The 26,373-nt window shown below is 39.9% G+C and overlaps 1 protein-coding gene across 3 annotated transcripts in view; it reads left to right on the top strand.

Annotated features, from left to right (window-relative positions):
- The first annotated feature begins 4,941 nt into the window (after window positions 1-4,941).
- CEP162 (centrosomal protein 162) overlaps window positions 4,942-26,373 on the top strand; it is an 89,987-nt gene continuing 68,555 nt past the window's right edge. For all 3 annotated transcript variants that reach the window (XM_084624755.1, XM_084624756.1, XM_084624754.1), the window contains exons 1-3: window positions 4,942-5,323; window positions 8,915-9,019; window positions 17,713-17,851. In XM_084624755.1, coding sequence (XP_084480881.1) covers window positions 8,960-9,019; window positions 17,713-17,851 — 199 coding nt within the window. In that variant the 5' untranslated portion in view covers window positions 4,942-5,323; window positions 8,915-8,959. The remainder of the gene's footprint in view (window positions 5,324-8,914; window positions 9,020-17,712; window positions 17,852-26,373) is intronic.

Below are 26,373 nucleotides of genomic sequence, written 5' to 3'. Positions count from 1 at the left end.
ACTAAAAATAACCAAGTGAAAATCTGAAATGCAAACCAAGTATTTCTGCCAGCATTAGGAGATGCCAGGATTAACAAAAGATTATATAGATCTAATTTTGGTATTAACATATTTAATTTTTACTCATTATTACTTGTGATCCTTCTGCTCTACGTGGTTAATATCTTTTCTAATTCACATACATGCGTTCACATACACAAAAACATTTACCACAATACTTTTTCTCTAACATTCTTCATACAAAGGAGAAAATTATTTATAGCTGAGGTTCATGGTAAAAAGGAAACTTTTAAAAATAAGTAACAGAGGAATCATCTTGGACAATGAGACTCTATGGTCCTAGTCCTCTGGACTGCACTGATTCTGCCTGCAAGTTGCTGAGCATTCTAATTGAGAAACAAGGAGCTGCAATGTGAGGTGATACAAGTGAGATGATGAGCCAGATCCATGTTAACCTTTCTTGACTCCAAAGGGACTACTCCTGCGAGGAAACCAGGATTTGGCCAAGGTTTGCCGAAGGTGAGAGCTCTTAACAGCGAGATCTTTCTCCACTAATTGGAGTTACCACTATACCAAGCTTGTAAGCATGAGAGCCTGAACCCAGTGGACAATGAACCAATGGAGGTTCAGAGTACTCAGCGCCTTGTGGGATTGGCTCCTAAAGCTGTAGCTCAGTCCATGGGACATTAGTATGAGTCACAGTCTAGACCAGCTATTTTAAGCCCCCAGCATAATCTTAAATACCATGCAGAATTGAATGATTAACTAGGGCAATGATTGAACAAGAGAGAAGAGAGGTAGTGAGGGAATGGGAGAGATGCTAAATTTAATGGAGCTACAAAATTTATACTACCTAAGGATAAATTTGGTGTCTTGGATTTTGAAGCCCTTGGTGTCTTGGATTTTGAAGACTCAGGCTTATCATTTATTATTTGTAGGTCACTATAAGGGCTACAGTGAAACAAAAATGCGAACTTCTTAAAAAAAAAAAGTCATTGCATTTTTAAGCTGACAACAATTATATCTAGTTTTAAGATGTCACAAATAAATTATTGCCATTTAACTGTTAGATGATTTTTCTCATCTTATATCATTTCTTCCATACGGCTACAACAAATTTTGTTTTCTATACAACTTGTACGGCAAGCTCTTTCTTTTTCTGATGCATACACTATGGTATTTTTGTTACACAGTCATGTAAGGAAGTGTTATTACAGTGGGCATGAACAGAGAATAAGTTTTAAAGAAAGTTCTTAATTCACCACTGTTTGTTTACTTTTCATCCAGTATGAAATTGTTAACCTTTAAAAAAAAACACAACTAAGAATATAGCTAAATATTTATTATCATAATCTCCTATTTCACATATTTGCAAGTTCAGTACTGAAACACTATCTAATCCGATGTGTCGGCCAAAGTAGATGCAGCAGACTTTTTATTTGAACTTTTTTCTACACAAAAAGTATAAAATATCCATACTTTTAATTTTATAGTCAATAGTTTGACACTGTTGTTATAATATATGAAGCCATACACTTCAGCTATCTTAAGGAAAAGGTATATGTATAAAAAAGCCATCACTGAACTACATGGGTGAAATCCTGACTTTGATTAAATCAATAGGAGCTTTGCCATCAGTGGGGGCAGAATTTCATCCTATTAATTGGTACTCACTCCTGCCAAAGTGTATATCACAGTGGATACAGAACTCTATTTTCTTAGAACCCTCAGACATGTTTTTTTGGCAGTAGCTGATCTTCATGGCTACCCCTGCTCTCTGTTTTTGTTAAATACTGCAGTTACGTGCCCTCGAGAATGTGGCTGCAACTGGTTGCTGTTAGAAGGAAATGAAAATCCTTTATATGGTAAGTGGGAACATTAGTATTCACACCATTTAAACATCTAAGCCAGGGTATACCTTTTCTCTCATCTCCATCATCATGTGGGCTCAGGTTTCCACAGTGCTGAGCCCAACGGACATTTTTCCACACTACGTGGGAGCCTTGCTGAACAGATATTAAGCAAACAGGGAAGTTAACATCATTGCTTAGCTTGCAACACTGTTCAGCAGCCTGTAGCGCTGTAGGCTTATGTAGTTGATTGCTAATGAAATAACTCCCACTGTCAATGAATGATGTCACATTCATCACTATGGGCCTGATCCCACTGAAGTCAATAGCAAAACTCACATTGGCTTAAATTGGAACAGGCTCAAACCATGTATTTGTTAGAGGGCAGTCTCTTAATTAATTTGTTTTATCTTCAGATGCTCTGTCTCAAATTATACTTTCTTATACAAGGAGGGAAAAGAGCAAATGCTGGACACTGATATTTCTGCCAGCTTTATGAAGGGATGTTGTCATGTTTAACAAACTTGTGGTTGTGTTAATATATTAACTCTTAAGGCCATATACTGTCCTAGCCTGACTTGCACATTTCCCATGACTGTCAACAGCAGTTGTGCATGTAGATGAAATGCTATAAATGGCCCTACATATGCAACTTGGTATGCAGTATTAGTGCTCTTTGAAGAAAACTGCCTTACAAAAATCTTTTGGTTTCAAGAGTTTTCAGCAGAGAGGACCAGAATGCATGTGTGTGAATAATGTGTATTTATATTCGTAAGTGACCTTTGTTATATTTTACCATTTACTATATACTGGCATAAAAATTCCTAAAGCAACGTGACTCTCACAACAAACACAATTGACAGCCCTTAGGCTGGACAGCATATGCAAGCACAGACTGCTATTGTTCTGAAGCTATTTGAAAGTCAGTGGTCAAGGAGACAGGGGTCATTAATTTCTGGAATATTTTAAACATTTGCAGATATGTGCTAAAATGTATTTAAAACAAAGTAACCACACTTTGAAGCAGAAATGTTGGAAAAGTTTTAGAAAGGGATTGTGTGTGAATGCAAGAAGGGGTTGCTTGTTCTTGTCATTACTGGCAGTAAGAAAAGTACTCTTTTATTTTTTGCTAAATATTAGCAGAGTAATTTTTTAAGTGATATGTCTCTCATACCTTTTGATTAACAGCTCTTTGGTTAGAAGTGGCCATCACATTAGTCCCAGAAGTTGACTGGAATGGCAGCAATGAGGGTCTCAGCTGAGACCTGAAATGGCAACTGAATGAAAAACTGTACACTAAATTCCATTTTGGCTGAGTATTCCATCCACAGGCTCCAGCACAGCTTCTGGAATAAAGGAACAAAAAGAACAGTAAACTTTCTGTACTTAGAAGAACTGCCAGCAATGGAATGAAAAACAAAGCTAAAGTCCTGTATCTCTGTTCCTGCTGCTCAGTTCCAGCCTCTGGCTTCAGGCAGCCTAGATAACAAGATTTGCCAAAGGACCACCAACTCTGACCCTGCTGAAACAAGGAGAGATAGATGGAGCGGCTTTTAGAGGTGACATCAGAGCATCTGTGCCAAAACCCATCTATTCACAATTCTCAGATGCCGTCTCTGAACACTGCCTGCTTTTTATTCATTTGCCAATAGTCCTCCTGCAGTGCCTGCCCTCCCTTACACCTATGCTTAGCAGCAGGATGTCTCAGACAGTAAGTCTCAGAAAGCCCAACCAAATTTTCTGTGACCTCAGGCAGCTCTACTGGTTCCCAGCCATGATCTTTTTGGGTCAGTGTAAGCCCCGTAGAGTTTCTCAGTGAGGTACGACAGTCTTCTTTAATTGAACAGTGTGGAAGTTGGTAGGCTAAATATCTGAACCTTTTTCATGTATTTTACAAATGCCATTTAGTACTCTAGGTTTTTTGCCTTTTTTTTTTTTAAACAAATCTTGCTTAAGGGATAATTGCCAGAAGCCCAGTAGTGCATTTATGAGCTACGCTATAATACAAATACAATACGCTATAATACAAATAGCTATGTGCATAATGGACATCTTCAACCAAAACCAGATTTCAGTTTCCTGCTGAGGACCACATTCACCCCAGCAGTACAGGGAGCACTGCCCTCAGATGGGGGAACAGATTTCATATTCCCATGCAGGACAGTTGTATAAAACCTGATTATTTTGTCATTACGCAGGACTCAAGTCAGGGACATCATTTCAGAAACATTTGAGGGGGAGAGGCAAAGGTGTATCAGCATACAGAACATATGTGATTACAGCTGCAAAGTTGTGGGGGGGGAGTGGAGCATGCAGACCTATGAAAAGACTGGGTGTTGGGGTGAGGAACCAAAGTCTAGAGGGGGCAACTTCACCCTCTTATGACACCCCTGGTTCAAGTTTTAGTAGCAGGAACAGACACTTAAAAATACCAAACTGTTCTATTTTCAAAAGATTTTAAATTCGCACTGTAACAGACTCAAGTTATATTATTGCTCAGTCATAACAATTGTATACGCTCGTTAAAGGGGCAGTTTTAGCAACAAAGGAAAAAGTCCATTTTGTTGTGGGGGGCGGTTGGTTTTGTGACTGACATGTCACGACTCATCCTTAGCCCCTTTCCCTGGGCGGGGGAGGGAAGCGGCCTGGCGCTGGGAGCGAGCCCAAGCCGCTCCCCGGCCCTGGGGGTGCCGTAGCCCCGCTGCCCCGGCCGGGACGACAGCGAACACCTGTAGAGCAAGCGGCTCGGATGAACTCTAGGGCCGGGCCGAGCCGAGCCCGCCCCGCTGCCTTCGCACGGGCCGCCCCTGCCGCAGTCCCCGCGTTACCCTCCCACCCGCGGGCGCCGCGGCGGCAGATGGCTGTAGCCGGGGGGGCCCGGGCGTCCCGCACAGGGGGCGATGGCGGAGGGGGCGGGGCAGCTCCTCGCGCCCCAGCCGCCCTCCCGTCTACTCTCTGCTCCGCCCACCCGCCCCGCTCCTCCCTGTGGCAGGGGGCGCTGTTCCCCTTTCCCCCTCGCTCAATCCCCCCACTCCGCCTGGCGGGCGTGGGCACACACAGGTCACGTGACGCCCAAGGGCTACTGCACGACATGGAGAGAGGGGAATTAGATCACGTGACCACCTAGGTTCGTGGCAGCCCCCCGTCGGTCAGACCGGCTAACGGAGGATGGGGAGACTAGAGGTGCTGATGCTCCCACTGGGCTGCAGAGGGGGGGGCGAGCCGAGCCGAGTTTGCCTCGGTAGCAATGGCAGCCGCGGCACCTGCTTCCTCACGTGATCCTCTACGAGCCCGAGGAAGACGTCATGTGACCGCTGCCGCTGAGCCTGGCCGTTGGTCGCGGGAACTACGGTGGCCGACCTGAGCTAGGTGTGTTACCTAGGTAACCTAGTTCCGGCGCCTGAGACAAACCTACCGGTTTTCAAGGGAAGCGGCTGCCGGCGTTTCGGCCTGGATTGGCCCGGGACAGGGAGGTAGGTGGCCGGCCGGAGGCGGCACCCTCTGGGCGCCCAACAACAGAGCTCCAGCTGCGACTGACAGACTTGTGCGCGCGGCCCTTGCGGGAGCCCTGTGCCAGCCCGCTAGCCCGAGGCTGTGCCCTGGGCGGGGCCGGGGTCGCTCCGGCGTGCGCCTGCCCTGGGAAGCCAGGAGACCTGCTGCCTGAAACGCCGCTGCCCTGCCTTGGCCCGGGGGTAGAGAGACGCCCACTTGCCCACAGGGCGATCGCCGCGGGGGCTTGCGGCTAAGCCCGCCTTTCCTGATGCTCTGGGCCTAGTGCCTCCTGGGCACGCTGAGGATTGGGATTGGGAGTTTCTTCTGCTGAGCTCTGCCTCTTGCGTCCTGTTGGAATGGTGTATAAAGGCTGCAGATCGACCCACCATGCTGAGTGGGAACCTTTTAAAAAGCGAAATAAATAGGAAGGGCCAGATTTAGACTAAAGGGACACTGACCCTCCCCTCCCCCAGCATAAGACTAAATTTCATGCGTTTGAAAAGTGAACTCTTCCCCACTTGTGCAGTCCATTAACAGCCCTCCTGATCACTTTAAACTGAATACTGACAGGTTTCAGAGTAGCAGCCGTGTTAGTCTGTATTCGCAAAAAGAAAAGGAGGACTTGTGGCACCTTAGAGACTAACCGATTTATTAGAGCATAAGCTTTCGTGAGCTACAGCTCACTTCCTCAGATGCATATCGTGGAAACTGCAGCAGGCTTTATATATACACAGAGAATATGAAACAATACCTCCTCCCACCCCACTGTCCTGCTGGTAATAGCTTATCTAAAGTGATTTCCAGCACAAATCCAGGTTTTCTCACCCTCCACCCCCCCACACAAATTCACTCTCCTGCTGGTGATAGCCCATCCAAAGTGACAACTCTTTACACAATGTGCATGACAATCAAGCTGGGCTATTTCCCAAGCTGGGCTATTTCCTGCATAAATCCAGGTTCTCACATCCCCCCACCCCCATACACACACAAACTCAGGAGAGTGAGTTTGTGTGTGTATGGGGGTGGGGGGATGTGAGAACCTGGATTTATGCAGGAAATAGCCCAGCTTGATTGTCATGCACATTGTGTAAAGAGTTGTCACTTTGGATGGGCTATCACCAGCAGGAGAGTGAATTTGTGTGGGGGGGTGGAGGGTGAGAAAACCTGGATTTGTGCTGGAAATCACTTTAGATAAGCTATTACCAGCAGGACAGTGGGGTGGGAATAGGTATTGTTTCATATTCTCTGTGTATATATAAAGCCTGCTGCAGTTTCCACGATATGCATCTGAGGAAGTGAGCTGTAGCTCACGAAAGCTTATGCTCTAATAAATTGGTTAGTCTCTAAGGTGCCACAAGTCCTCCTTTTCTTTTTAAACTGAATAGATTTTCAACATCCCATTCACCTATTACCATTGTTGCTGTTTACTTCCTGCAGTTTATTCAACTGAGGCATTGGAAATAGACTGTGCAGTTCATGGCTTTCAAATGTTAGTTCACTGATGATGAGTTTGGATTTCAGGAATGTGTGAATTCAAACACAAAACAGTATAAAATACAAGTTATGCAAATGTTTCTATTAAGTCTTATAAAAATATAAAAACAGACTCTATCTGTTTGAAGAGTGTGACTCCTTTGGTGATATTTTTGGATTAATAGTAACATAACCATGTGCCAAGGCAGTGAAAAAACAACCACCACCACCAAAAAGGTCCTGCTTTGAGCAGGGGTTTGGACTAGATGACCTCCTGAGGTCTCTTCCAACCTTGATATTCTATGATTCTATGATCACAGCTTCAAATCCCAGTGGGGTTAAGTCAGTTTTCCATCATTCCTGGGAAGATAAACTTGAGTTCTAGGAAGTCTATTCTGTGTGTCTTTTCATATGAGATATTAGAAATATTATGGCATTTGCCATGAGAAAAAGGCTTTTAATAATCTTCTAGCCAAAGTTTCCCCTTCCTGCAATGATGCAGTGTGCTGCCAGGCAACCACCCTTCATTTCCAGAAATGGCTGCATTTTGTGATATTGTGTGTGTATATATTATTTGCAAAGCGCTTTGGGATCCTTCTACATTAAAGACATAAATATAAGGTTATTTCTTATTAAGGGTGAAACTTGCCTAAAGTCTTTTCAGGAAGCATGTGCTTGATTTTAGTTAATAACTGGCATTACCTGTGGGCAAATGGATGTCAACTGATTTTAAAAAAAACTTTTTGAAAAATAAAACATCAGATGAAATTTTATAAGATGCAATGTAAATATTTATAAGAAATCTGTGTGTATAGATGTATGTAATGCACAGGAAACCACGGTAAAATGTAAGAAGAAGATCAGGATTCATTTTTTCTTAGCAAGCTTGCAAATAAATATTCTTCACTTGCTTAAGCCGTTGGCATAGGTAGTAACATTAAAATGTCACAGCTCACAAGACTTCTTGTTGTAAAAATATAAAATCATACTGGATTATGAGTGTCATGAGAGGTCACATTGTTAATCCTCTTAGTGTGGTTTTTTAAGACTCTTTCCAAGTGCTTACATAGGGGTATCTTATTTAATTCAAAGACTGGGCAGTCTTTGCAGCAATTTTCTTTAGTACTGCCAAAGTGTTGGGTAGTCTTTGGATAAAGTAAGAGTTAAAGCAGGAAACAGTTATCAGAACTCGCCTGCCAAAATCAGTTTACTAGTTAGGTAATAGTTCTATGTTCTGACAAGGATCTATACTTGAAAAAGTTCATATTTAATAGTAAAACCTTATCTGCAAACCCTTAATCTATTTTGAATTTATTATATCACTTCTTGTTCTGAAGGATTCCAGAGTACTTCAAAACTATATATGGCACCACTGTAAAACAGCCACTTCGAGTCTGCAGGGAGATACCTAAAAGCTGCATGCTGTTGAGAAGCTGGGGAATATTTGTTCTCAAAAACCAACATAAATCCTCCCTTTACAAAAAGCACTATTGACTTTTCTATGTGAATGCAGAGCAGACAGAATTTCTGTCTTTAAGAGCTAACCTGAAAGACTTCCATGGATTAAATCATTATTTATTTGTTATGCTGTAGCAGTGTGCTCAGTGCTGGACAGACTCTAGAGAAAGTCTCCCTGCCCCAGAGTGTTCACAATTTTGGAAAACAAACAGTTAACAATTAAAATACATCCAGCACTGTGCAAGTGTATATGGTATAGATGCAAACTGATGTTTATGGTGTTTTTCTCCCTTTCGTTATAAATGAAACATTTCCTTCCTGATAACGTTGGTGGAAGAGCTGCATTTTGAAGAGGAAAATGAAGTATGAGAAGAAGTTCCTATTTTATCAACCTCACAAATTTTAAGGGCTAAATCAGTCCTGTTGGTATTTATGTCTATGATTCTAGGGAATCTAGGCAATTCAGATGTGGTGCTTGGACCTTTGTTTGCAGTAAATACAGTATTTGGGGCAAATGTGGTATAATTTAGTCTTGGTAGATAACTTTTAATGTTTCCTGCATGAAAAGCTAGTAGGAAATTACGAGGTTGTTTATGATTTCAAAAGCACTGCCTCATTTACTGCATTATTTTTAATTTTAGTATTTTCCAGTAATTGAACTGTTTTGGAAGTTAAGATTGCTGACTATGGCTCATCGATTTTCAAAAGCAGAACTAGATGAGCAGTTTGAACAGTTTCTGAAGGAGGTATGTTTCCATTTTAATATTAAATTGATTACATATCTTTTTTATCCCATTAAAATGTGGAAACACTGATGATTGGGTGTGGTAGAGCAGGAGAGACATGACACAGCTATATTATATTGAATAATTCTCTTAGGTAGTGACTGCACAAAGCCTTACAGACCGGCTTAACTTAAAACTTGCAAGTAGTGCCAGTGAAGTCAATGGGATATTTTTGTGCTTAATTTTAAGCCCGTGTGCATGTTTTTGGTGGACTGGGGCCTTAGAAAGCTCATTTGCTACATGATTTTATGATATGATTAATTGTGATTACATTATTCAAGGTATTAAATTTGAGAGCCAGACTCAGCGCTAGCAGCAGATGTTTAAAATTGATCTGCTTGACTTAAAATACATGGAATGAGACCAATAGCAACTTTTCCATATGTGTATAATATTGCAATTTGCATTTAAAACTACTTTCATCAAGTATTTTTCCTGTATTATTTTTAAATATATAATTTCACTTAAAAGCGGCTCTAAATTCTAATAAAATTCATTGCTATAAAATAAACCTAACAAAAGGGGAGCCAACTGTAGTGGTTTGAAAGTTTTAGGCTGAAGGATTTTATCACTGATGGTGCCCAGTGTTTAGCAAAGGGTTACATCTAGCCAAAAGTATCCAGATTTTCCAGACTTCTGGTTCTGACAAATCAAAACACCATAAATCTCCAGCGCTGCATTTCTTTCGCTGGAGCTGTATTATGTAGTCTATTACTTTCCCAGCATATGAATGAAAACAAGTTGACTTAGGGTCAGTCCAGATAAGATGGAAATGATGCTCGTTAGTAGCGGGGAAACATCTGGAGGATTTGGCAGGGGTTGTGTGCTCTGTTTGTTGAGGTATGCCTGTCTATTGTCAAAGCAATTCATAATTTCTCAGTATTTTACTAGATCCATCACTGCTTCTGGTTAGCAGCTCTGAATGTTCTTTGGCTAGCCAAGCAACTGTGGTCTCTTCTTTTTGATGCAGACCTTGCTACAGTTTCCATTCATTTTTCTCTTCTACTTCACTACCATTGTATGTGTTGAGCAGTCTTGAAGGACACTTGGAGCTTTGACTAATGGAAAATTGTTTTTTCTGCCTTTTAAGCAGGAAAGAATGTGAGCTCATTATACTACTGCTCTCCAATGGCTTCCAGTTTGTTTCTGAGTATAGTTTAATCTTTTGTTTAACCTAATTAAGGCCTTGAATGTTCTGGATGTGGTTACCTTAGAGATTGTCTGCATTTTTCCCATTGCCTTTTTGGTAATTGAGATCTACTGTGGTGCAATTAGAGTTGATCTCTTAGGCTCTGTTGGCTGGATTCAGGGATTGTGACTTTGGAACTCCCTCTGTGGTTTATTGAAACTTGTGAGCATGATGTGAGCCACACTTACTTAGGCCCTTTTCAGACTAGGGGTGCAGCCATGGGGCATATGTGATGTAAGACAGTTGGCACCAAGTTAAATTATATATAATATGTTCATATTTTAAACGTTTGTGTAAGTAATTAAACTACATGGCAGAGTTGCACTAGTCAGGAGGCTCCTTCTTCTTGGTTGCTCTGAAGCTTTTGATTTTCAGAGGCTGGTTTCTATCCCTGCCTGAAGTATGCAGCTAGGGGGAATCCCTACAGCCCTAGGGATTGAACAGCATTGAATAGAGAGATTGGGAAACCAAAATGGCATTTTTTAACCTAAGGTATTCCATCAGCTATCAAGGCCAAATTCTGCTGTTTCTGACAACAATGTGAATAAATAGCTACTACACAGATGTTTTTAATAGTGTTTATAGTATAGTAGTGTTCTGTTATGGAGATGGGGGGGGGGGGAAGCAAACATCATTCTGGGATGTATTAGCAGAAGTGTTGTAAGCAAGACACGAGAAGTAATTCTTCCACTCTACTCCACATTATTTAGGCCTCTGCTTGGAGTATTGTGTCCAGTTCTGGGCACCACATTTCAGGAAAGATGTGGACAAATTGGAGAAAGTTCAGAGAAGAGCAACACAAATTACTGGAAAACATGACCCATGAGGAAAGATTGAAAAAATTGGGTTTAGTCTGGAGAAGAGAAGATTGAGAGAGGATATGATAACCATTTTCAAGTACATCAAAGATTGTTACAAGGAGGAGGGAGAAAAATTGTTCTCCTTAACCTCTGAGGATAGGACAAGAAACCATGGGCTTAAATTACAGCAAGGGCAGTTTAGGTTGCACATTAGAAAAAACTTCCTGTCCGAGTGGTCAAGCACTGGAATAAATTGTCTAAGGAAGTTGTGGAATCTCCATCATTAGAGATCTTTAAGAGCAAGTTGGACAAACACCTGTCAGGGATGGTCTAGATAATACTTAGCCCTGCCTTGAGTGCCTCCCAGTCCTACGATTCTGTGTTTTACTGAAGAAATGCGGTGATTTGGTTTTGCTTTTTCAGAAACTGATGGCTGCGGCTGGAATTAAGACTGCCTGTTTTGTTGGGAGTCAGAGGCATATATGCTGAGTGAAAGAATGTGGAGAAGGCAAAATCATAATTGCAAGGGTTGTGTGAGCACTAAATTTGTTTGAGTGTTAGCTATTTTATGCTGTATCAGCAAAAACAACAACGAGTCCTTGTAGCACTTTAGAGACTAACAAATTTATTTGGGCATAAGCTTTCGTGCACGAGAACCCACTTCATCAGCTGCATTGAGTGGAAAATGCAGTCGCAGGTATAAATACACAGCACATGAAAAGATGGGAGTTGCCTTACCAATTGGGAGGTCAGTCTAATGAGACAATTCAAATAACAGTAGGATACCAAAGGAGGAAAAATCACTTTTGTAGTGATAATGAGAGTGGCCCATTTCAAACAGTTGACAAGAAGGTGTGAGAAACAGTAGGGAGAAATTAGTATGGGGGAAATTAGGTTTTGTAATGACCCAATCACTCCCGGTCTTCATTCAGGCCTAATTTGATGGTGTCCAGTTTGCAAATTAATTCCAGTTCTGCAGTCTCACGTTGGAGTCTGGTTTTGAAGTTTTTTTGTTGAAGAATTGCCACTTTTAGGTGTCAGAGTAACAGCCGTGTTAGTCTGTATTCACAAAAAGAAAAGGAGTACTTGTGGCACCTTAGAGACTAACAAATTTATTTGGGCATGAGCTTTCGTGAGCTACAGCTCACTTCATCGGATGCATACTGTGGAAACTGCAGAAGACATTATATACACGGAGACCATGAAACAATACCTCCTCCCACCCCACTGTCCTGCTGGTAATAGCTTATCTAAAGTGATCATCAAGTTGGGCCATTTCCAGCACAAATCCAGGTTTTCTCACCCTCCGCCCCCCCACAAACTCACTCTCCTGCTGGTAATAGCCCATCCATTGTGCTGGAAATGGCCCACCTTGATTATCATACACATTTTAAAGAGAGTGGTCACTTTGGATGGGCTATTACCAGCAAGAGAGTGAGTTTGTGTTGGGGGGAGGGCGGAGGGTGAGAAAACCTGGATTTGTGCTGGAAATGGCCCAACTTGATGATTACTTTAGATAAGCTATTACCACCAGGAGAGTGGGGTGGGAGGAGGTATTGTTTCATGGTCTCCGTGTATATAATGTCTTCTGCAGTTTCCACAGTATGCATCCGATGAAGTGAGCTACAGCTCACGAAAGCTCATGCTCAAATAAATTGGTTAGTCTCTAAGGTGCCACAAGTACTCCTTTTCTTTTCACTTTTAGGTGTGTGATTTCCTGGCTTTTTTATTATGGTGTTGCATGCCCTTGAGTAGTTTTAACTGTCTATCAGTGAAGTGTGTTGGGGAGATTTTTCAAAATTTTAAAGAAATTCTATCAATTGTATTTATTCAAATGGATTGCTACCAGTGGTTTTATATGTATTCTTTTGCATATATTGTCACTTGCCCCATACGGTCCAGTTCCCCGTGCAGGTTCCTCTGCACAGTTCTATTCATTCTCCGTGTCCTACTAAAGAAACTTGTTTTCACCCCCATACCCTCCTATAAACAGGCTCAGTTGCCCGATAGAGCTCCACATACAAGTCCTGCCTCCTTCCATGCCCCCACAGAGTTTTCCTTCTCAACATGCTTCCCTCATCCGTCACATCCCTAGTTCCTGTCAAGCCTCTCCCTGCACAGTGAGAAAACTGACTTGAACTATATCAGTGATCCTTTCTGAGATTTCTGTGTGTCACGCAATATGGAGAGTGTTCCCATGCTCAGTACTCCAGTTGCTTTGCTTAAGGCTTCATGACATCTGCAAGTGGAGCTCTAAAGAGCCATAGCTTGATTTTTGCTGCTCTACAGTGATAATCATGGGCAGCTGAAAAGAGAGATTATTCACTTAATTGGAGAACCTGCAGAGTAACCTGTTTGAAAGACTAACACTACATATTGAGGGAATCCTAATCCTTTCAGAAGATTGTGTGTATAAAATGATGTGTATAATACAAGCTTGTGCTAAGAAAAGTAATTAAAAAAAAACTAATGTAAAAATGTCAAGAAAATGGTACTTTGATGTATATCATTAAATGACTGGAACGCTCTTGCTCTGTGAAGTGTTAAATGCCAAGGATCTGATCCTGCAGGCATTTCTGCACTTGCTTAATTTTACTGCCATGTGTAGTCCCATTGACAATGGACTGCTTCATGGTAGTGAGTTAAGCAAGTGCTTAAATGAATGCAGGATTGGTGTCCAAGTCCCTAAAGAATTGGTCTGACTTTATGCATGTTTTTAAAATTAATCTTTTTTTAGCTGTCTAATTAATAAGTACCATTATTGTTTAGTGGGAAGTAAAATAATTGACTCTGACTCTGTCTTCTCAAAGCTCACGAAAGCTTATGTTCAAATAAATTTGTTAGTCTCTAAGGTGCTTTTCTTTTTGTGAATACAGACTAACACGGCTGCTACTCTGAAATCTATCTTCTCAGTATTTTTGAGAGGCAACATTAAGTTTATTTAGCCATCAAAACTAGTATTGAGAATTCACTGTTCAGAAAAAAAGGTTGTGGGGTTTGTTTGTTTTTTGTTGTTGTTTTTTGTAAAAATAAGCATTTTCAGTAAGTCTTGGTGATCAGACAAATGTTGTTATTGGGGAAAATGTAGTAATTTTTGTGTAAAAGTTTTCTATCCCAGGTGTTACTTTACTATTTGCAGTTGACAAGATGACTGGACATAGAAAGTTTCCAGATCTGAATTACAACATCTGGGGGTTTCAGTTTCTTCAGTTATGATACTCCAAGGAGTATCAGCATCATGCATGTCCTGCTTGCTGAGTAAAGGATACAGTTAGTCATAACAGAACTTGCATCAAGCACCTGTCGATAACTCCCAGCTAGCGAGAGGCACACAGTCCTTGTGGGACAGTGGTACTATAATACCTGTGTTGTGACTAGAATAAGGAAATTATTTTGACTTTGTTAAGGGCATATATTAAAAATGTGTTTTATTCTGTCCTGTTGAGCAATTCGGCCAAAAGAGTTTATAGTATGTGCTGTCATTTTTTAGCTTTATAATTTACAATTTTTTATTAAATTGCTTAGTATTCGTGATGCAGGGCTTTCAGTACAGTACTTAAAGATTCTCTCTGAGGCTATTGAAAATATGATAAACTTTTATTTTTGTAAAACTTAATTTTTAAAAAATTGTTCAGAAATGATGGTGGATTTTGGAGATATTGGTTAGAGCACTGTAATATTTCTTTGTGTTACTGTTCCTTTTGTTAGCAGTTGCTAAAGGATTGTTCATTTTAGACCATTCACGTTTGATTTATGGATGTTCTCAGCTCATTTAGATCTTAATATATGGGTGGTCCTTTATGGGAAATGTAATAATTATAATAATGCTAACTGCTCCTTGGCTTCATACTGATTTAAGTACACAAAACTTGGTTGATTCCAGTCAAGACTGCACTGTTAAAATGACCGCAAATATAAATATAAAAATTAAGATTTCTATAGTGGTATTAACTTCCTGGTATATTTTAAAATATAAGCAATAATATGCGGTGTTAACCTACACAGTCAGGAGAGAAAAATAGGAATAGAATATACAGCAGTGTCCGCCACAGCTGGGGGAACCCCCGCCTCTTGCATTTCTGCTCTTTGCTGACTCTTACAACTGTACAAACTTAACATTGCTCTAACATTTTTTTTGCATTTAGCTTAAGTTTATTTTAATGAATTTTTTAAAAAACATTATTGGCTTAGGTCATCTTATGAGACTATGAAGTAGCACATAAAATCCATACTGCCCTGAATCTACTGATTGGAAGTGTATTGTGAACTACTTGAGGGTGGCAGTGATAAGAGAAATTCATGCAAATGAGGTTCTGGTGGGGACAGGGATATGTGAGGCTTCCTATACTTCATGCCCCTTTTCTCTTCCCCCACTCAGCATCTGAAAAGTTCACTGTGGCCCTATTTCTGCCATAACTCCCCCAGAGCTGTCCTGGGAGTCGGAGAGAAGGAGCAGAAGTTGGCTCTGTGGGCATGGGTCAGGTCTCTACTTCAACACAGCCTTGTGACCTGGTAGACTGGCTGTGGATCTTTCCTCTCCCCACTCCTTCCCATTTATCTCAGTTAGCAGGAGTTTAGAACTTTGCTCCAGTGGTCTGACTGGCTCTGAGTTGGACCTACCAGTCTGAATCCCTATGGCTAACTGTTAGTTGTGCATTGACACAAACTTGATAGTCAGGGTGGAACTGCTCAGGCATACTGTCTACCTGATTTAATTCCCAAGAGCATGGAAAGCACAGAGTGGAGTTCTGAATTCTGCCCATTATCAGACAAGTGAGGAAGGCTTCATGGTTATTTCGGAGGGGGGGGGCGCTGGGGAATGACTTACCTTTGGGACTTTAACAATGCTGCTCAGGGTAAAAAGTCAGGCCAAACTATACATCATCTTCTGTCCTCTGGAGGGACGTGATAAGAATTTGGCCCAAGTTTTTTATTTAAAAGAATTATTATACATAGGTTCTTACACTGTCACTAAAATAAAAATCTGATTACATTATTAAATTGAAAATGTATGTTGCTGATCAGATAATTTTTCCAGAACCAACTGTTGCCAATTAAACATCAGTGCTAGAAATATAGTACACAGTATTACTCCATATCCTAGTATAGTTATTGTTTTCTTGTACAACTTTATGCTACTAATATGAAAAGCCAAAAAGGGTGGACTGTGTGGAATCAAGGGAGGCTCCTGAACAACTCTACCAAAAGATCATGGATTAATTTTCAGTCATGTTGAAAACACAATGGAAATGTTTTCATTGTGCCCTTTTTATAATAGTCTGATCCTCAATTAAAAATATAATCTAAATCCAGAAAAAATGTTAAAGTAACTAAATATGTAAGTACCCAGAGGAGAGTAAAGTTATAAGTAACAGCCATCATGGATTTGTCAAACACAAATCATGCCAAAACAACCTAATTTCTTTCTTTGACAGAGTTACTGGCCTAGTGAATAGGGAGGAGGGTATAGACATGATATATATTAATTTTTAAAAAGGCTTTTGACATAGTCCCACATAACATTCTTATTAAGGAAACTGGGAAAATATGGTCTGGATGAAATTACTATAAGGTAGGTGCACAAATGGTTGAAAGACTGTATTCAGAGTAGTTATCAATGGTTTGCTGTCAAACAGAGAGGGACTGGGCATGTATCTAATGTGGCCTGGCAGAGCTCTGTCCAGGGTCCAGTACTATTCAGTATTTTCGTGAATGACTTGGATAATGGAATGGAGAGTGCGCTCATAAAATTGCATATGACCCCAAGCTGGGGATGGGGGTTTCTAGCACTTTGGAGGACAGGATTAGAATTCAAAATGACTGTGACAAACTGAAGAATTGGTCTGAATTCAACAAAATGGAATTCAATAGAGGGAAGTGCAAAGAACTCCACTTCGGAAGAAAAAAAAAATCAAATGCACAACTACAAAATGGGGAATAACTGGCTAGGTTGCAATACTACTGAAGCATCTGGGGGTTATAGTGGATCAAAAATTGAATGAGTCAGCAGTGTGATGCAGTTGTGGAAAGGGCTAATATAATTCTGGGGTGTATTAATGGGAGTATTGTGTGTAAAACACAGGAGGGTAATTATCCTGCTCTATTCTCAGAATGGTGAGACCTCAGCAGCAGTACTATGTCCAGTTTTGGGTGCCAAACTTTAAGAAAGATTTGGCGAATGGGAGAGAATCCAGAGGAGAGCATAAAAAATGATAAAAGGTTTAGAAAACCTGTGACCTGTAAGGAAAGATTTAAAAAAAAACTGGGTATGTTTAGTCTTGAGAAAAGAAGACTGAGGGGATGATCTGATAACAGTCTTCAGATATGTTAAGGGCTGTTTTATAGAGCACAGTGATCAGTTGTTCTGTGTCCACTGAAGGTAGGACAAGAAGTAATGGGTTTAATCTATAGCAAGGGAGATTTAGGTTAGAAAGTTTTTCCTCATACCTATGAGGATAATTAAGCTAAACTATCCCCATCATTGGAGGATTTTAAGAACAGGTTAGACAGACACCTGTCAGGGGGATGGTCTAGGTACACAGGGTCCTGCCTCAGCACAAGAGGCTGGACTAGATGATATCTCGAGATCCCATCTAGTCCTACATTTCTGTGATTCTAATGGTTCCTTACAGAACTATTTTTAATTTTGTGGACTTCTGATTCAGTCTCTTTCAGATGATTCATTTGGAAATTCAAAGGAAAAATCCACCGTTCTTGAGACACTGGGACAGCCCAGGAAAAAGGAATTGAAGAAGAAAAATCCTGTGCCATGGTGGATCTCAGAGGATGATTCTGATGATGGTGGTAAATACTGTGCATTTCTATATAACTTCAGTTCTTTTTGCCACAGTGTGTCAGCAGGATCTTTTTCTTTTTTTCATATTTTTTTTGCATCCTGAGGAAAACTGGTAATGTGAATGTAGTTATTGTATCACAGTGATAACAAGTAATGTTTGCAGAATACAAAATTAAATGAATTCATTAAACATGTTTTGATTCAAATCTTCATTGGAAAGAAAATTCAAGCTAGTAAGCTATGAGTATTATACTGTGTTTACTTTTATGGTTAACTAAAGTTCATAAAATATTGAGATACCCTTATATCAGATGAATAAATTCTGAATCACAAAAAGATAATTTATTAGAAAATATAGTGTACAAATATTAATAGGGGTCACAAAATGTCAATAGTAAAGCATAATTTCTTACTCCGTATCTGTAGATCTCCATTTTAAAAAATGGAGAGAGGGAAAAACATAAACAATTTTGAAACAATAAGAGATCTGTATTCATGATAATTATACTTGCAGCTATTCATATGGTGGGGTGGGGAAAGTGCAGGAGAAAATTCACAACAAAAGCAAAAACATGCTACCGTTCTCCCATCCTCAATCAGATGGAGGTTTTTCACAGACCTGTAGTGTATTGGTAAAACCTATGGACTTGGTGGGTCGCATGATCTCTTGTGCAGTAACTACCTTGATTGCATCCTCCTACAAGAAAATATATATTGGTTGCAAACCTCCACTGGGGAACCACCTGACTCAGGTTGGTTTCCCAGTGACCTCTAACTATCTCGGGAGTCGGCTTTCACAGGGTGATTGCCAGTCGCTTTTTCACAGTGAATGGTGTCTCTTATTTTCATGATCCATTGCAGAAATATAAGGGTGAGCTCAGCAGAAAGTTCCGGAAGTATCCCCTGGAAGTTACGTAAACGCCACTGATCATCTCAGGCTTTAAGAATGACTCTATCCCATTGATCTGTGGTCATAGTCCAGACCCAAATACTACATATTTACTTAATCCACAAATACAACATGCAGAACTCAGCAAGTGTCTGGCTGTTGTCTGATGAGCTCCATGAGTTGCTCATCTTGGTCTCTGACTTTTCACAGGTTCTACTGGAAAACTCCTATCTCAGATGTTTCCCAATAGCTTTTCAAAAGCTCTGAGAGAGAACTTTCTTGCTGAGCAAGGAGTGCAAGCTGAGCATTCCACCTGGCCACTCCTTTTGCAAAAATGGCTTTGAAAGGGTATTAGCTCCAGGGATTTAAGGTAATTTCTCAAGGGATTATGGAAAGTTTGACCTCTTCTCTTACATTTCCTTTTGGGGTCCTTGAGGTAACCCACAAAGCCTTTTGAAATTTTTCTGAAGCCACTACTGGGAGCTGTATGGGGAACTGTGGGATAGGTACTCGGAGAACAGTGCAACCAAATGATGTAGAACAGCACAAGTCAGCAGTTAGTATGGACGTTCTGAGCCATTTCTGCTTAAACCAATTCTATCACACTGGTTCAGCTAAGAACAGTTCAGTTGTCTAGAGTAGATGCAATCTTAAAGCCCAGGCTGCAGGATAGGCAGTTAAGAAAAAAATCTTTATAAACTGAGCAGATTTGATACAATAAACCTGGAGACCCACCAAACAATTTTAGGGTCAATTTTAAGAGTAGAACTTCACTTAAAAGCTGGAAAATAGTAGGTAATCTAGGCCAATTTTGCCAATACAGAATCTTCCATACATAGTGTGCTGGATTCTGGCTCACACTTTGGCCCCCTTGTTCTAATCCTGCATTGTAAAGAGGTCATAAAGCTGCTGTAACTGGGCAGCTGGGGATTACCCTGGCATAGGGAAATTTCTGGATGGCGTAAAGCAGTGCATCTGTGTCTCTGTGATCCCTTTCTGAGCACAGGGCCATGTTTAGAGCAATAGGCGCTATAAGACAGCAGAAGTTAAAGGCTGAGGGTGCTCTAGTTTGCACTGGAGGCTGAACTGGCCCCATTATCTGTGGGAATCCTGGAGCAAAGAGGTGACCGACAGCCACCTGTCTTGCCTCCCCATTCTTGGGTCCTTTGTCAAGTGTAGTTCAGCAAGATCCAAGGATCCAGGCCTATATTCTCAAATAGATTGTCCAGTACGTTGTCATATTGTGCAACTGAGCAGTGGCTGAACAATGCTGCAGTACTAAATTGCTGCAACAGATAAATTGAACGAGTGATCTAGTTTCTTATCTTATATTGTTTTGCAAGTCAGATGTACGCTTATTAACGTGCAGCATAAGGAACAAAGTAACGGTTAGCACTGCTGAAAAATAAATGATATTGCTTCAAAGGTAACAAATGTGGGAATTAACTTTGAATTTAACTTGTGAGGTCTAAACTTAATGTTCCATGAAATTCTGCAGAGCTCTGTGTTCCCTTAGGCTTGGTCTTGCTGTTCGTTTGCAGACAGCACTCTTGTTAAAGTCTATAGGAGGTACCTGCATGAGATCTGCAGCATTAAACTTATAGTGCTTTAGGCACTCTGCTAATTGCATTATGTCATTCAAACGTGATTGTCAAAAGTATTTTGTCAATGTGAAGCAAACAAACTCCTATGCAAATCTGTAGGAGTGTTAGTTTTTCTGTCATCTATCATGCAGTGTAAATCTCTAGTCTGATTATCTTTTCCTAGCCCTCTCATCATGGAAAGGCCCTGACATTGAGTTTCATCGAATAATAAGCAATTCAATTGGTTTTCTATATTAATTAATAAACTAAAAGATACAGTGGTTTCTACTGACTGCTGTTCAGTTGGCTGAGAAGAAAATAATGGAAATAAAACTCGTAGTGTCTGTATATTTTATATTTGATCTCATCTTCCTTTGGCTTTATACTAAGGTTGAATTGATTTGTGGAGTATGTTTCCAGCTGTTGACTTTCATGTTTGGTAGATTAAGAAACTGCCTTTATTCCTATGGGCTGTTTTTCCCTCCTCTTGGATGCATTTGATCCTCGTTAATCACAGCTTCTAGTTCTTTTCACCATATTAGTGATAAAACAAAGAGCATGTGTCATAAATATAAAGGGAAGGATAAACCCCTTTAAAATCCCGCCTGGCCAGAGGAAAAATCCTCTCACCTGTAAAGGGTGAAAGGTAAAGCTAAAGGTAACCTCGCTGGCACCTGACCAAAATGACCAATGAGGAGACAAGATACTTTCAAAAGCTGGGAGGAGGGAGAAAAACAAAGGGTCTGTGTGTCTGTCTGTATGCTGCTTTTGCTGGGGATAGAGCAGGAATGGAGTCTTAGAACTTTTAGTAAGTAATCTAGCTAGGTATGCGTTAGACTATGATTTCTTTAAATGGCTGAGAAAAGAATTGTGCTGAATAGAATGACTATTTCTGTCTGTGTCTCTTTTTTGTAACTTAAGGTTTTGCCTAGAGGGATTCTCTGTTTTGAATCTAATTACCCTGTAAGGTGTCTACCATCCTGATTTTACAGGGGTGATTCCTTTACCTCTATTTACTTCTATTTCTATTAAAAGTCATCTTGTAAGAAAACTGAATGCTTTTTCATGGTTCTCAGATCCAAGGGATTGGGTCTGTGGTCACCTATGCAAATTGGTGAGGATTTTTACCAAACCTTTCCCAGGAAGTGGGGTGCAAGGGTTGGGAGGATTTGGGGGGGAAAGACGTGTCCAAACTACGTTTCCCAGTAAACCCAGTTAGAGTTTGGTGGTGGCAGTGGATATTCCAAGGACAAAAGATAAAATTAATTTGTACCTTGGGGAAGTTTTAACCTAAGCTGGTAAAAGTAAGCTTAGGAGGTTTTCATGCAGGTCCCCACATCTGTACCCTAGAGTTCAGAGTGGGGGAGGAACCTTGACAGCATGATAAGAATTCTTGTCTAGTCTGTGTCCAGCTTGCATGTCTATTCTTGCTGTCTGTCTTGTTTCTCAAGATCCTCAGATAAGATTTGTCAAACTGGAGAAAGAGAAGAAAGTAATCGAAAATAATGCTGAAATAGCTGGAGATAATGAACAGAAGATGCCTCATTCAATTTTCCAATCTGGTACTTGATGTAATCAAGTTTTCTAATATTTGTTGACGTCAGTTTGGTGCTACTTTTGTATTTGCTATAGAAATTCCTTCCCTTAGTTTTCCAGTTAATCACAATGTTTTCATGAAACCAAGCTGCCCTTTGTCATTTGCATTGCCAAAAGTAACTAGAGGAACTGTGGACTTTATAATGTTGCAATAGTGTAGTTCAGTAACAATGTCATTTTTCATTAGAATACATTTAATAGTTTGGCCAGATATGGAAAAACCACTGGCATAGAAATCATGGGAAGAACTTGTGTACATATCACTCTCTAGCGATTTGTAAAATTAATATAATACCTTTACATCAGTTCAAAGATTCTAATCCAACCAACATTCTGCAGATTTTTATGGGTCTGCTTCTGTCCCCCTTACTCATGTTGAGTAGTAAGTTATCCCGTGAATCATGCCATTGCAGTTGCACCAGCATAAAACTGCTGTAACAGACAACTGTAGAAGAATCAAGCAGTTTATTTCTAAGGTATAGATTATATCTTTAGGCACAGACCTATGCATGGTGCAACATAAGAGGAGTCCCAAGAAGATTTGTTGCTCTCATAGCTGCAACTAATGATGGCTGGGCCATGGCATTTGTGTGTAAATAATAATGGCAGTGAGTAATTGGCAAGTAATAGGCTAAGTCCTTGTCTACACTAGAAAGATATACTGGTTTGACAATAATGACAGTTAAAGCAGTAGAGCCCATTAGTGTAGACACAGTTATCCTAGCCAAAAAAAAGGTGCTTTATACCAGCATAGCTAGTCTTGTATGGGAAGAGCAATAACTGTGTCATCTAACCTTTATGCTGGCATAACTGCATCCACAGTAGAGGTTGTGTTGCTATAGCTATGTGGGGGAAAATCACAAACCATAACTAACAGTTATATCAGTAAAACTTTTTAAAGTGTAGATGAGTCCTAAGTATGTTTTGATGTCAAAATCAAACCATTTCACATATTGTCAATAGTTTAGGAGTCCACAATAAGTGAAATGTTTGTTGCGTGGTCCTCTGAGTAATGTTTGATGGCTCCTCAGTTCTACAGGAAATCTCCCTTCTATTACATGTCTAGCTTTGTAAATGAATGTGCTGTTCTGTGTTTGATCAACCTCATGCTCGTCTGATGAACTGTAAAGCATCTCAGTCTGGGAGATGAAAGCACTAAAAACTGAAGAAATTTCTCAAGTTACAGTGGCAACATTTGGGGGCATGGGAAATGAGGTATTTTTTTTCTATTTTTAATAATAAAAGAAAAGGAAGTTGTAAAGGGATGTCTCGTTTCTGAGTTGATATAATGAAAGGGATACTGTCATCTCTTTTAGCCTGGGAATCAAGGTCTGGTTCAATTTCCAGTGTTGCTACTGATTCACTTTGACCAGAACCAAGGCCCATTAAAGTTAACAGAAAGTCTCCCATTGTCTTCACTGGGCTTTAAATAAATTCCTATGAGATTTTAGGTGAGTTGTAGATGTGCAACTCTTGTAATTAAGATATTGAAATATCAAGGCTATTACCACCTTTTTATCACTGCTTTTCACTGTTATGTTGCTTCAACAGATCCAGATGCTTTCTTTGAAAACTGGTATTACAAAACTTGCTTTATCATTGGCATAGCTACATTAGTATTTATCTTCAGACAGTCTGACATCCCCTTCCATTCATGCTAGAATAAAACTTTTGTATAAGATAAGACACATTGTAAGTAACAGCTAAATCCATTAAAAAGAGAAAATAGTATATTTATAAATCTCCACAAGCAACAATTACTGCAGCTGCTGTACTGTAACTTTATATTTTTGGTAGCAGCTATAAAATTGATATAGTTCAACCTGCAAGAAATAATCCGGGGTTTTTTTTTTCAGTGTTGTAACTTAAATTCTCATGACTTATTTTTCTCTTTACTCCCTATTATACCTAAATATTCATGAATGTTGTGTGTGAGCTTAGTTGTTTCTGCAAAATCTTTTTCCAGTGCATCTTGCAACAAGACATTGGCTAAATACAGTATACTGGAAAAATTTAATAAGGCCAAGAAAGATGAAGAGGGAAATGCCGCTTCTGACATTCCAGGCAGTTGTAAGGGTAACATACTTACTCTAGTTCCTATCCCATAGGTGACTTTAAAAAAATATCAAAAATCATTTGTTTGTTGAAAAATTCTTGTCCAGTTATAAAATAAAATTAAAATAAAATAATGCAACCTTTTTTGGATATGGCCTACTGCCAAAAACAGGTGACGTTTTTAAAAGCTGTAATTCAGCATGAAAATAGCCCTTGTTGAGAACATTGCATTGTTCCAAAGGAAATTGATCTTGATTTGGCCATGTTATGAGGCTCTGAAAATTACATACAGAGCATGTGAAATCCTCTTTTCTTATTGGTTGTTTTAGTTTATTAAATTCCTGTCCTGCACTGAGAATCAAGTAGGCAGGCCCCCATTTCAATGGGGGTTCCCTGTGGCTCTCAATGCATTCACAAATCTTGTGTCAAACCCCCGCCTCCAAATCATGAGATTTTAAAAAATAATAAATTATGGGGTCTTCTATTTTTCTCCTTGATTTTAAGCCTTTAGGGTTCATGTATTCAGTTTTTTCTCTGCAACCATGATGGATAGAAACATTATTTTTAAATGAAATCGTGTAGTTTCATGTAATTACATGACTCCAGGTGCTGGGGGTTTAAGAAAAATGCCAAATATTGTGAGTTTTGCAGAATATTTGCAAGAGTTGGCAGTGGCAAGATCAGGGCCTAAGTGATCACCTAGAACTGAACTGCACTTGCTTGAATAGCTCAGTTCAACAACAAACAGATAACAAGTTCCTTAGGTCCTGGTCCAGCAAAGCACTTAAACAAGTCCCATTGAAATCACTGGGACCACTCACATGCTTTAATGCAGGATCTTTGCTCACAGGGTGAGTCCAGACTGGCCTGGATGTACTCTGAACATTGTGGGAAACCCAAGATCTGGTAAATAGGGTCCTTCTCTAGTACCAGCAGCAGAATCCCCCATGGTCTAAAGGAATGTGTATGAGGCTAGGAGTTGTTATCTGTCAACATCCTTCCATCTGACTTGGTAATACTTATTTAGTGAGGCCTCACCATTTCTGCTCTATAAGATGGTAATATATACTCCCATTTTCCAGATGGAGTAGTTGAGGCACAGAGTGATTAAATGACTTGTCTAAGGTCACATAGGAAGTTTGTGGCAAAACCGGGATCAGATCCCTGAATTCTGTTGTTGTAGATCCATATCTTGTCAACTGGATTACAGTCCCTTTTAGACAAATTGCTCCAGAAATCAAGATATTCATGCCTACCCTTTTGAACAGCACTGAGAATTATAGATGGAAAAAATTCCATATGGGAGCAAATTGTGTCTTTACCTTATCTGAAAAATATGGCTATTAAGATTCAGGGGCTGTGTAAATAGGAGCCACTGTGGCCTAGTTAGGCATTGACCTCAGATAGAAAAGACTTTAGTTCTAGTACTTGCCCTGACATTTACTTGCTCCATCACTTAACTGCTCTGTGTTTCATTTACCTCATCTGGAAAATAGGACTATTTGCCCAGACTTCCCATTTGCAGGTGGCAAAGTGTGTTATAACCAGCAGGAAATGTTCAGCATCCCACAGCTCCCATTTAGGGCACCTAAATAAGTGGTCAGATTTTCAAGAGTTGAGCTATATTGCTCTCAATGAGAGCTGCTGCATGCTAAGCACTTGTGAAAATCTGGTCTTGTTTGCATACATAATTAATTTTAACTTTGCTGTGAACTGACTTGTCCCAAGAATATTTCCATACTGCTCTGGAAAACTTTGCAAAGTATTTTTAGGAAGCCCTTTCCTCTTCTGCTACTGTAATACAAATATATAATAGTGAAGAGCATCATGGACTAGTATAGGTACTTAAAATGTTATTACAAAATTAGGCTTCAGTCATGCAATCAAATCAGTGCAGGTGGACCGCATCCACTTCAGTGGGATTCTTTGCAGATGCAGAGATGATGTACCCTTACATATCCGAATGCAAGGTAAGGACTTCTACTTTTAAAAAGGATGTCCGTATTGACTGTGTTATAAAAACATTTCACTGTAAATATACTATTGCTGTTTAATACAGTTAAATATCCAGCATCTGGAAATGTGTTGTTTTGTCTGTACATGTCCACTTTGAAATAGACCGATGACTTTCAAATCAGTTGGCGATGCGGGGGAATCTGTACGCTTAAATCCATTGACATTAATGGAAAGATTCCAGTTGACTTCAGTGGGTTTGGAATGAGGCCATATATTTTTAGTTAGTTTTTTTTAGGAAGTTTAACAATGTAAAGAGAGTACATCTAATATTTAGAATGTATTAAGACAGTTTGAGGATAAGTCACTGGAAAAAACAAATTAGTTTCACTTTTACAAGAGAGACATGGTATAACAGAAATAATGAAATATGTACACAGGTGATACAAGTTTA

Source organism: Lepidochelys olivacea, assembly GCF_965140295.1.
Source record: "Lepidochelys olivacea isolate rLepOli2 genome assembly, chromosome: 3".
Taxonomy (NCBI): Eukaryota; Metazoa; Chordata; order Testudines; family Cheloniidae; genus Lepidochelys; species Lepidochelys olivacea.
This window is presented reverse-complemented; position numbering and strand designations above follow the sequence as displayed.